The following is an 11728-nucleotide window of genomic DNA, read 5'->3' on the forward strand; positions in this document are numbered from 1 at the left end:
TTTTTTTGTTGCAGTTTGCCTGGGGCCAGATTTGAACCCAGATTTGAACACCCTTGGTATATGGGGCCGGCACCTTATTCACTGAGCCACAGGCGCTGCCCAAGAAATGTTAACTCTTAATAATGATTGTTATTATCAGCAAAGATGCTGTATTTAACTATTTTATAAGCACATAGACATGTGATATTAGAATTCTGTAAGAGCTGATAACCCTAAGTGGAATAGATATAAGGAATTAGGGGCTATGGACCTCAGGTGATAGCCCAGAAAGAAGTCTTACAGTTTGGGGAGTGAAAAAGCCCACAAAATCTGGGAGTCTCTCATGGGTTTCCCTTGGCATTTGCCTTTAGCTAGTCACTTTTTTACATATTGGAGCATTTCCTTTTCTAATGGCATCAGATACTTCCTTTACCAATTAGCAGCTAAGATCATTATCTTTTTATAGGACAGTGGAAATATTTCTGGTGGCAAGATTTGTTAGTACCAAGGTTGTTCTTGCCTTGATGGTTTGTGCTTAAGGGTATAGAAATGAGTACATTGTGCTCTACTCATAGTCATTCCCTAGCATAATAAAGAGTTAAATATCTCAGTGCTGCCTATGGCTCAAGGATAGGGTGTTGGCCCCATATACCAGAGGTGGTGGGTTCAAACCCGGCTCTGGCCAAAAACTGCAAAAAAAAAAAAAAAAAGTTAAATATCTTAAGTGCTCTTTTATCTGATTAAATAATTAAGAACATTTTAAAAGCCTTTAGAAAAGGAAGAAACAAGTCAGATCGAAGAACTTCAATCTGAAGAAACTGCTGTTTCTGATTTCTCTACTGGTGAAAATATTGGACCATTTGCTTTACCAGTTGGGAGAGCAAGGTAATTTTTTCTTCAGTGTAGGGATAGTGGGTAGGATTTAAACTGAGGCGTTCTTATAAACACTGGAGAAAGTATGCATCTAAACCAGATATCACCCTTCCTCCGGCCCTCCCCACCACCCTCAGATATGTACACATAACTCTCCCAGGATAGCTCTTACTTGAATATTCCGTAGGTATTCCAAACAAGTTATCTGTCCTTTCTCCACCTTCTATATCAAGTTATTGTTACTGCTGCTTATTGTTTTCCTTGTCTTATCTGGTTCCCCATACTCTTGTCTTCCTCACGGCTGCCAGAGTCATTTTTATAAATTAAAAGCCTGATCGGTTTGCTTCCCTGCCTAAAAATCTTTTAGTGGTTCTTCATTGCCTTCATGATAAAATCCAGATTCTTTATGAGTGACTCAGAAGAGCCTTCGTTGTCTACCTCCAGTGATCCTTCACCAGGAGTGGCACCATATCTAGTCGGCCTCAGAAATACACGGGATTATTTTTGGTTGTGACAGAGAGTGGAGCTACTAGCATTTATTGGGCCTGAGTTATAGATGGTAAACATCATGGGACTCTCCTGCACACTGAAGAATTTTCCCATCTAAAATGCCAGTAGTGGCTCGGCGCCTGTGGCTCAAATGGCTAAGGCGCCAGCTACATACACCCAAGGTGGTGGACTCGAATCCAGCCCAGGCCCACCAAACAACAATGATGGCTGCAACCAAAAAATAGCCAGGCATTGTGGTGGGCGCCTGTGGTCCCAGCTACTTGGGAGGCAGAGGCAGGAGACTCACTTGAGCCCAGGAGTTGGAGGTTGCTGTGAGCTGTGATGCCACGGCACTCTACCCAAGGGGACAGCTTGAGGCTCTGTCTCAAAAAAAATAAAATAAAATAAAATGCCACTAGTGCCCTTGGTAGAAACTCTGATATCTCTGTCTCTTCAACTTCTCATTCTGCCTCCCCACGGTGTAGGCACATGCAGTTCAATCTGCCCAGCCTTCCCTGCCTCTAAACCCAAAAAGTCCTGTCTTCAAGGAGTTCTGGGGGATATAGTCCTATAAAAAGAGAGAATAACTACTGTAATAATGTTCACAAAATGACTTTTCCTTCATGCTGGTTTTTGTTTTGCTCTGTGGAAGTTTTAAAAATTTAATCAGTCTTTTCATTTGTAGCTTCTTGATTTTAAGTCATATTAGGACTGTTTCCTTTTCTCCTTCATGACTTAAAATTTATTAATTTGCATTGTTTTCTCCAGCCAGTGTTTTGATTCATATGTTTTGAATTTGTTGCTTTCCCTTTCTTCACTTTCTATTTCTTCTTGCATTTCAAACCTTCTGGGATTATGCTATTCCCTTTTAGAAATAAAATTCCTTAGAAATTCCTTTTTTGAACATCTTTTGGTAATAATTCAGTTTTTGTCTCTGAAAAATAAAAATTTAAGCCACACTTATGAATGAATTTTTGGTGACTTTCAAATTTATAAAAAAGTTACAAGAACTTACACCCAGATTCACCAATTGTTTAATTCTGCATATTTGCTTCTCTTTCTTCTTTTCTTCCTCCTTTCTCTCTATATGTATATTGTCATATGTGACTATGTATATTACACAACATGTATTGTTGTAAGTGTATAGTGCACATATGTATACATAGAACGTACACATAACATACACACTAAATGCACAATTTCTAAAAATGAAGTATTAACAGCATATGGGAGACATTGTACTCCTTTACCCCTAAATAATTTATTATGTACCTTCACTGTGTTCTAAGAACAGGTACATTCTCTTATATAACTATAGAACAATGATCAAAATCTGGAAATTTAACATTGTGATAACACCATTATCTATTTCAAAGCCTATGTTCAAATTTCCTGATGTGTCCCTGTGACTAATGACTTTGAGCATCTTTTTATGTGCTTGTTGGCTCCTACTTATTTCTTTTTTTTTTTTTACTTTAAAATGTTAATTAAGAGGGTACAAATGTTTCTGTTACATAGATAGCTCATATAATGCTTAAGTTGGGGTTCTTGATGTGCCCATCACCAGAATAGTGTTCATTGTACCCAGTAGGTAAGTTTTTATCCCACATCTCCCTCTCACCCTCCCCTTTTCTTGGTTTCTCATGTTCTTTAGGCTCTTAACTTATTTCTTTAGCTTAATCTTACATGCTACTTCCGCTCCTGCTCAACACCCAGCTCTGGCCATGTTGAACTCCCTGCTCATAGTAGCTCTAGTCTTGTCACACTGTCACTTTGTGGTTTGTGCATCTTCATCTGCCAGTGTGCCCTTTTCCCACTTCTCTAGGTAAAGTCTATGTATATACACTTCTTGCCACTTAAGTTTAAGATTGTTGTTTCTATGACACCTTTCATATATTTTTAAAAGAAAATGTTTGATTGATTGGCAACCACTGCCTATAATTGATTTTTCTTCCCCTTGTTTTAAAGGCAGTTAATTGGACTTTACACCATGGCTCACAATCCTAATATGACCCATTTGAAGATTAATCTGCCAGTTACTGCCCTTCCCCCCCTTTGGGTAAGGTGTGACAGTTTAGATCCAGAAAATACCTGTTGGCTGGGAGCTGAGCTTATCACAACAAATGACAGCATTACAGGAATTGTCTTATATGTAGTTAGCTGTAAAGGTGAGTGCTCACTCTTTACTTGTATGCATGTGTGTTTATTTATCTGTGTATTTACTGTTTTATGGTTTGTGTTTTTTTTTTTTTTGAGACAGAGCCTCAAGCTATCCCCCTGGGTAGAGTGCCGTAGCATCCCAGCTCACAGCAACCTCCAGCTCCTGGGCTCAAGCGAGTCTCTTGCCTCTGCCTCCCAAGTAGCTGGTACCACAGGCGCCTGCCACAACACCTGGCTACTTTTTTTGGTTGCAGCCATCATTGTTGTTTGGCAGGTCCGGGCTGGATTCGAACCCGTCATCTTAGGTGTATGTGACTGGCGCCTTAGCCACTTGAGCCACAGGCATCAAGCCTGTTTTATGGTTTTTACTAAAAATTATTATGACTATGATTATTATTTTTTTTTGAGACAGAGTCTTACTATGTCGCCCTCAGTAGAGTGCCATGGCCTCACAGCTGCCAGGAATCTCAAATTCTTGGGCTTAAGCAATTCTCTTGCCTCAGTCTCCCAAATAGCTGGGACTATAGGCACCTGCCACAATGTCTGTCTATTTTTTTTGTTATAGTTGTCATTGTTGTTTAGTTGGCCCTGGCCAGATTCGAACCTGCCTGCTTTGGTGTACATGGCTGGTGCCATAACCACTGAGCAAGGGCACCCAGCCTAAAAATTATTATTAAATGGAAGTGCACCCAGTAGAACTTGCACTAATCACCCTGAAACTATAGTGTGTAACTTGCAACATGTAGGAGGTATTCTAGAAATACCAGAAACATATCTCCAGCAGTCTAGATAAGAGTTTACACTTGTTTTGTTTGGGTTTAATTTTATTTGTATTTGTATATTTGGGGGGAAATTTTCATTGCAGGATAAAAAACTGAATATAATGACAGTATAATTTTAGTCTCATAGTAGATGTTTAATTACATTTTTGGTAATGGTATTGGCTTTGGTTCACATTCATTCTTTCATAAACTTTTTGCTTGTACATGATTTAAAATTTAATTTTGGCAGTTGTTAGTACTGAGTTGTGGTACCTTCAGAATTTGAGGGATTGTAATTTTTTAGCTCTCTCTAATATAAGTTTGAGTGGTAGCTTTATATATTTTTCTTTCACGTCCTATAGCTGATAAAAATTATTCTGTGAATCTTGAAAGCCTGAAAACTTCACATAAGAACAGACATCACTTGTCTACCGTAAGTATTTTGCTTCTATTCGTATTTTTTTTTTCATGCTTTGGTTTCTTTTCAGATTGCATATTATTTTTTTCAAATAATTTAAAATTTTTCTCACTTCTAATATGACTAGATATTTTTCTATAGTATGAAAATATTTGTATTTATTTTTATATCTGCTAATAGCCAAAATTAAAATATAAGCCTTCTAAAGCTAATCTTTGTGACCTAAGAATTGTCTGGCCAGGTGTGATGGCTCATGCTTGTAATTTCAGCACTTTGGGAGACCAAGGCAGAAGCATCACTTGAGGCCAGCCTAGGCAACAATAGTGAGACTCCATCTCTTAAAAAACAAAAAAACCTTACTGGATGTGACAGCATACATCTGTAGTCCCAGCTAATTGAGAGGCTGAGGTAGGAGGATTGCTTGAGCCTCCCTGTTCAAGGTTGCACGTTACTGTACACCAGCCTGGGGGACCAATACCCTATCTCTTAAAAAAATAAATAAAAGAAAGAAAAAGAAAAAAGGCAATTATTTTTCCATTTGGCATAAAAATATGGAGTGTGATGCTTTTTCTTCCTCCTTTGGGACAAGGATAATGGCTTCGGCTGTGTGCAAGCAGAAGTAATGGTCTGCTGGGTGCCTCTCTTTTCAGGTAACATCTAGAGGCTATGCCCAGTATGAGCTCTTTAAGTCCACGGCTTTGGATGATACAGTTGTTGCATCACAAACTATGATCACTTTGGATGTTTCCTGGAGTCCTGTTGATGAGATTCTTCAAATCCCTCCACTCTCTTCAACTGCAACTCTGGTAGGAGGGGAACCTATTTTCTCATTGGGCTCATGAGGCCCCTAAATGTTGGTTAACTTGCTTGTTGCTGGTGCTATATGCTTCTAGTCTCAGCAGTCACTCACTGGTGTGAAGCTGACAACTCTGAAAGGCTTGCCTTGCCCTTGAAATCTCACTGGGGCAGCCAGTGGAGATTTTGTCAGGTGATTTAATCTATCAGTTGCCCTTAGCCTTATAATTATGTGACTTAAGAATATTCTGGGCGGTGCCTGTGGCTTAGTAAGTAGGTCACCAGCCCCATATACTGAGGGTGACGAGTTCAAACCCAGCCCAGGTCAAACTGCAACAAAAAATAGCTAGGTGTTGTGGCGGGCACCTGTGGTCCCAGCTACTTGGGGGTCTGAGGCAGGAGAATCACCTAAGCTGGAGGTTGCTGTGAGCTGTGACGTCACAGCACTCTACTGAGGGTGACAAAATGAGACTCTGTCTCTAAAAAAAAGACTATCCTAATGAGGCTCAGTGTCCATAGCACAGTGGTTATGGCGCTGGCCACATACACTGAGGCTGGCGGGTTCAAACCCAGCCTGGGCCAGCTAAGCAACAATGACAACTGTAACAGATAAATAGCTGGGTGTTATGGCCAGCACCTGTGGTCCCAGCTACTCAGGAGGCTGAGGACAAGGGAATCTCTTAAGCCCAAGAGTTTGAGTTTGCTGTGACAGCACAGCACTCTACCCAGGGCAACATAGTGAGACGCTATCTCAAAAAAAAAAAGAATATCCTAATGGGTCTCTTGAGTGATTGCTCAAGTGGAATGATCAAAATGACTAAATGTCTCTGCTATTCTGTTTTTTGTTTGTTTGTTTTTCTGTTTTGTGAACTAAATATTCATTTCCTTACCACAAAATATGCATAACTAAGGGTGTGTTAAGTATATGCAGAAAGCATAGAAGAGTACCTAGCACTCAATAAGTTTTAATTATTTGATACTATCATCTGAAAACAAATAACAAGCTTAATAGTCTCAGTTTAATGAAATGATGAGCTATTCTGGTTTTTGGGGGAAGCAGAGTCTCACTTGGTAACCCAGGCTGGAATGATATAGCTTACTGCAGGCTGGAACTTCTGTGCTCAAGCAATCCTCTTACCTCAGTCTACTGAGTGCTGGCGCTACAGGCATAAACCACTGCACTCAGCCTTTGTCTCTGCTATGATATTTTTTTCTTTTCTTTTCTTTTTTTCTTATTAGCTTTGTCTCTGCTAGTCTTAAAAGAGTGTAGATATTGGCAACATAGGAATCGTTATAATGTTAAGATCTTTCACGCTGTATTTGCATTTCTAGGAATCTGTTTTAAGAAATTAAAATTATTAACAAAAAATTATGTACAAGATGCTCAATGCAATGGTATAGCTATGTTTTCAAAATATTAAAAACCAGTACTTGCTTTGGCAGCACATATGCTAAAATTGGAACAATAGGGAGAAGATTAGCATGACCCCTGTCAAGGATACCATGCAAGTTTGTAAACGGTTCTTATTTAAAAAACAAAACAAAACCTGAATGTTCAATAGGAAATAAAGTAGATTTCTATGACAAAATATCATAGTCTTTTAAAATTATGTTTTTAAATGTTTCAGATAATAGGAGGAAATGCTTATTAATCAAAAAAAGAGAAAAAGTATAAAATGATATATATAGTAGAATTGTAACTATTTTTAAAGCCAGGATAGTGTTAATAGTGGGAGGATTTTTTTTTTTTTTTTTGGTACAACTTTACATTTATAAAACTTAGACCTCTGGCTAGGACTGTTAGAAGGAGTCTAATAAACATAATTTTGGCGGAGGCTTTATTTTTAGTGCGTGATAATGCTATGTTCTCATTGAAAATCTTTAGATATGTTTATTTAAATTCTCCTACCTTGTTCTCTTGGAAATTTCATGGGAAAGGTCAAGAGAGCATGTGAAGAGGGTAGTTGTTTCATGTAGATAGATACTCCTGTTTGTGGTATAGAGAGAAGTTATGGTGGTCTGAATTTAGGTTACTGGATTAGGATGACAAGATCTTTAGTCTCTCTGTTTAAGATGTCCTAATATTCAGCCATAAAAAAAAGTTGGAGACTTTACATCTTTTGTACTTAACCTGGATAGACTTGGGGAACATCCTCCTAATAAAAGTATCACAAAAATGGAAAAACAGGTATCCAATATACTCAATACTAACATGAAACTAACAGATGAACAACTGCACTCCCACATGAGAGAAAAACACAACTGCATCCAGGTAGAGGGGGAGAGAGAAAGAGGAAGGGGGGGTTAATAAAAGGGTATAAGGCACACCTACTGGGTGATGGGCTCAACTACAACTTGGATTCTACCTACCAAATGCAAACAATGTAACTTAATTGTACCCTTATATCAGTCTGAAATTAGAAACAAAAAGATGTTCTGAATGAGGTGTTGACCTAACTTTTCAATTCACTGGTGCTTTATGAAATATATTTTTTAATGTGTGGATGGTTTGAAATGCAAGTAACGGTGACCTTTATGTAAGGAAGATGGGATTACCAATGAAAACTGACAGACTTTGGGAACTTTGTAGAATATTAAAGTGGAATCAGGAGATCCCAGAGGTCCGTTGAATCATCTCCACAGAGAACTGAAATTCCTCCTTGTGAGTATCCTTCTAGAATTCCTGACTTTAATTAAATCTCATGTTTTCAAAAAAATTTTTGCTGGTATGATTTTTACGACATTTTGTGTTCTTCAGAGTTTGTCTTGGATATTATGTGTTCATTAAATGCTCTGACAATTTGGGCAGTTTAATTTTATTTGTATACTAATACAAGTAAAGAGAACATTAGTTAATAGTTGGTTTTACTTATATGATGGATTCCCCTCTTTCCAGCTGATAGTTTATTACAAATGCACAGATTACTAAAGATTAATGAGCATGTATTTCAAAAATGTTATGCAAATTGAATCTTAAGAGGGTACCTTATTTTGATGTAGACATTTCAGATGTCTTAGCCTAGCACTCAAAGCCAGTTATGATCTAGCTACTGTCCTATTTATTTCTTTTTTTGTTGTTGTCTCACTTTGTCACCCTTCTTAGAATGCCATGATGTCATAGCTCATAGCAACCTCAAACTTAGGCTCAAGCAATCCTCTTGCCTTGGCCTACACAGTAGGTAGGACTATAGGCATTTGCCACAATGCCTGGTTATTTTTTAGAGATAGGGTCTCAGTCTTGCTCAGGAACTCTCATGAGCTCAAACAGTCTACTTGCCTCAGCCTTCCAGAGTGTTAGGATTACAGGTGTGAGCCATCATGCCCAGCAGTACTACTTGCTTCTTTTCTGTTCTTTTTTTTTTTGACAGCTTGTTGAGATATAAATTACATCCCATAAAATGCACTCATTTTAATTGAAGAGTTTAATGGTTTTAGGTCTATTTACCGAGTTGTACAAGTATCACTATAATTTAATTTTTTATTTTTTTACTACTTTTCAATGGAAGGGAACTGTAATTAATTTTAAAACATTTTCATCACCCCAAAATGAAACCTTTTACCTGTTAGCACTCACATCCTACACCCATTTGTCCCTGGCAACCACTAATCTACTTTCTATATAGTTCTTTCCTTTTTATTGCCAAATAATAATTCATTGTATGGTTAAATCATATTTCATTTATCCATTCATCAGTCATGAACATTTTAGTTATACTTTTTGGCTGTTTTTTAGTTTAGTTCTACTTTTTGGCTATTATGAATAATTTTTCATGAATATTCATGTACAAGTTTTTGTGTACACACATTTTCACATCTCTTAGGTAGAGTTTCTGGGTCATATATTAACTCTACATTTAACCTTTTGAAGAACTCTATTTTCCAAAGTGATTACATCCTTTTACATTTCTACCAGGAATGCAGGATGATTCTAATTTCTCTACATCCTTTCCAGCACTTGATATTGTGTGGTTTTTGGGTATAGCCATCCTAGTGGGAGTGAAGTGGTGTCTCGTTGTGGTTTTGATTTGCCATCCCTGAGGCTATGATGTTGAGTGTTTGTGTTTTATGTTTGTGTGCTTATTGACTCCTACTTATTTCCTCAGCTTTAGCTTCTTCCATTCTCACTGAACCCTCAACCCTCGCCACATTGAGCTTGCTTCAGTCTTGTCATGCTCTCCTATGTGCATCATGATCTGCCTGGTGTGCACGTCTCCCACCTACCTCTTTGCTGGGTGAACTGTCTGTGACCTCTTCACTGAGGATGATTGCGCAGATTCCCCAGGATGGCTTGTGCTGCTGTAGAATCCCACACACATTTGCCGAAGTATTTATCAGATGCAGTAACTTGTTTACTTATCTGCATCTTCTAGAGTTGAGTGCCAGGTACCCTGTTGCACTTTTACCATCTAGCATTGTACCAAGCATTTTTAATACTTTTTCCTCCTATTATTACACTCTAAAACTGATACTTTTTCTACCCTTCTCATCTTTTATGAAAGCCCTTCTTTCAGGGCTTTCCATCATACTTTGGGGTTTCTATCATGCTTTGGCCTTCATATCTCTGCCCTTCTTTCTCTACATGAGTGAAGAGAGCTTATCTATTCAATAATGCCTTTATAAGCAAACTCCAGCCCCAGGGAGGGGGTGGTTCTTTGGAAAAACATGAAAATAATTTTTGTTGTCATAATGACTGGGTGTACAGGAGTACTTCAGGCATTTCATTTGCTGTGGGCCAAGGATGTTAAACATCCTGCTATGTGTATGACGCTTTCAAATCACAAAGAATAGCCCTGCCCAGATGCCAGTAGGGTCCCTGTTGAAAAATAATGAACGATCAATAGAGTGTCACAGAGGAAGGTCGTAAAACTTGTAACTAAGATGGGTAAAGAGAGTGTCTTCAAAGGAAAAAAAGAGACAGAGGTTTATATGTAGAAGAAAAGAAAAAATCCTATCCATTTATAAAATACAGGTGATTGAACTCAGACTTTGGTTACAGAGATATCTAAGATTCTATCAATTTTTAAGGGAGTTTATAATAGAACAAAGACTTTTGAATTTGACAGACAGACATGCAACTGAATGTATGTGACCAGTTATTTACCAGTTTGTTATCAACTTCAAGCAAAATAACTGAACCAGCTAGCACCATGCCTGGCTTATAGTAGGGCAGCAGCTTCTGGCTGTAATAGTAAATGGTAGTGGTAGAAATACTAGTTCTTACTGAAGTAAAATATAAGATTTCTAGTCTGGGAAACTCAAGGACTGATAGAACTAAAGACAGAAGTGGGGGGTGATTAAAAGAGATGGTCTAGAGAAATATTAAGTTTTATTTTGGACATGCTAAGTTTTAAGAAAACAGCACTGTACCCAATTTGGTGGAAGTTGAAAAGATGGCAACAATGACAACTGCAACAAAAAAATAGCTTGGCGTTGTGGCGGGCACCTATAGTCCTAGCTACTTGGGAGATTGAGGCAAAAGAGTCACTTGAGCCCAAGAGTTTGAGGTTGTTGTGAGCAACCTCACTTTGTCACCCTTGGTAGAGAACTGTGGCATCATAGTGCACAAGAACCTCAAACTCTTGGTCTCAAGTGATTCTCTTACCTCAGCCTCCCAAGTAGTTGGGACTATAGGTATCCGCCACAATGCTCAGCTATTTTTATTTTTATTATTATTATTTTTTTTTTCGAGATTGAGTCTTACTTTGTCACCCCCGCTAGAGTACTGTGGCATCCTAGCTCATAGCAACTTTAAACTCTCTTGGACTCAAGTGATTCTCTTGCCTTGGCTTCCCAAGTAGCTGGGAATACAGTTGCCAGCCATAACCCATGGCTGTTTTTAGAGGCGGGGTGTCACTCTTGCTCAGTCTGGTCTCGAACCTGTGAGCTGTGAGCTTAGGCAGTCTGCCTACCTTGACCTCCCAGAGTGCTAGGATTACAGGTGTGAGCCATTTCAGCCAGCCTTTTGGCTATTTTTAGAGATGGGGGTCAGGGGTCTCACTCTAGCTCAGGCCGGTCTTGAACTCGTGAGCTCAGGCAATCCACCCACTTCGGCCTTTCATAGTGCCGGGATTACAGGCATGAGCTACCATGCCTGGCCTAGATAGAGGAATTCTTTACTTGATCATGTCATTTGACTACAGAAAAATCACAGTGGCTATTATCTCCCATATGGAGTAAAAACTCTTAAGTTTTAAGATTCCTTGACAGTAGTCCCTATTCCTTCTAATCTTTTTTTTTTTTTTTTTTTTTTTTT

At 38.5% G+C, this 11728-nt stretch overlaps 1 protein-coding gene and 1 non-coding gene across 2 annotated transcripts in view; both read left to right on the forward strand.

Annotated features, from left to right (window-relative positions):
* The window catches only part of ZWILCH (zwilch kinetochore protein), a 45782-nt gene that overhangs the window by 13634 nt on the left and 20420 nt on the right, over positions 1 to 11728 (forward strand). Inside the window, exons 4-8 of the mRNA XM_012801882.2 lie at positions 746 to 864; positions 3310 to 3509; positions 4625 to 4695; positions 5331 to 5486; positions 8066 to 8137. Coding sequence (XP_012657336.1) covers positions 746 to 864; positions 3310 to 3509; positions 4625 to 4695; positions 5331 to 5486; positions 8066 to 8137 — 618 coding nt within the window. The remainder of the gene's footprint in view (positions 1 to 745; positions 865 to 3309; positions 3510 to 4624; positions 4696 to 5330; positions 5487 to 8065; positions 8138 to 11728) is intronic.
* On the forward strand, positions 6903 to 7008 carry LOC111723430. Its single transcript, XR_002771965.1, has one exon. It is a non-coding gene; the product is annotated as a U6 spliceosomal RNA (small nuclear RNA).

This window comes from Otolemur garnettii, unplaced genomic scaffold (assembly GCF_000181295.1).
Source record: "Otolemur garnettii isolate 467f Iridium unplaced genomic scaffold, OtoGar3 scaffold00011, whole genome shotgun sequence".
Lineage (NCBI taxonomy): Eukaryota > Metazoa > Chordata > Mammalia > Primates > Galagidae > Otolemur > Otolemur garnettii.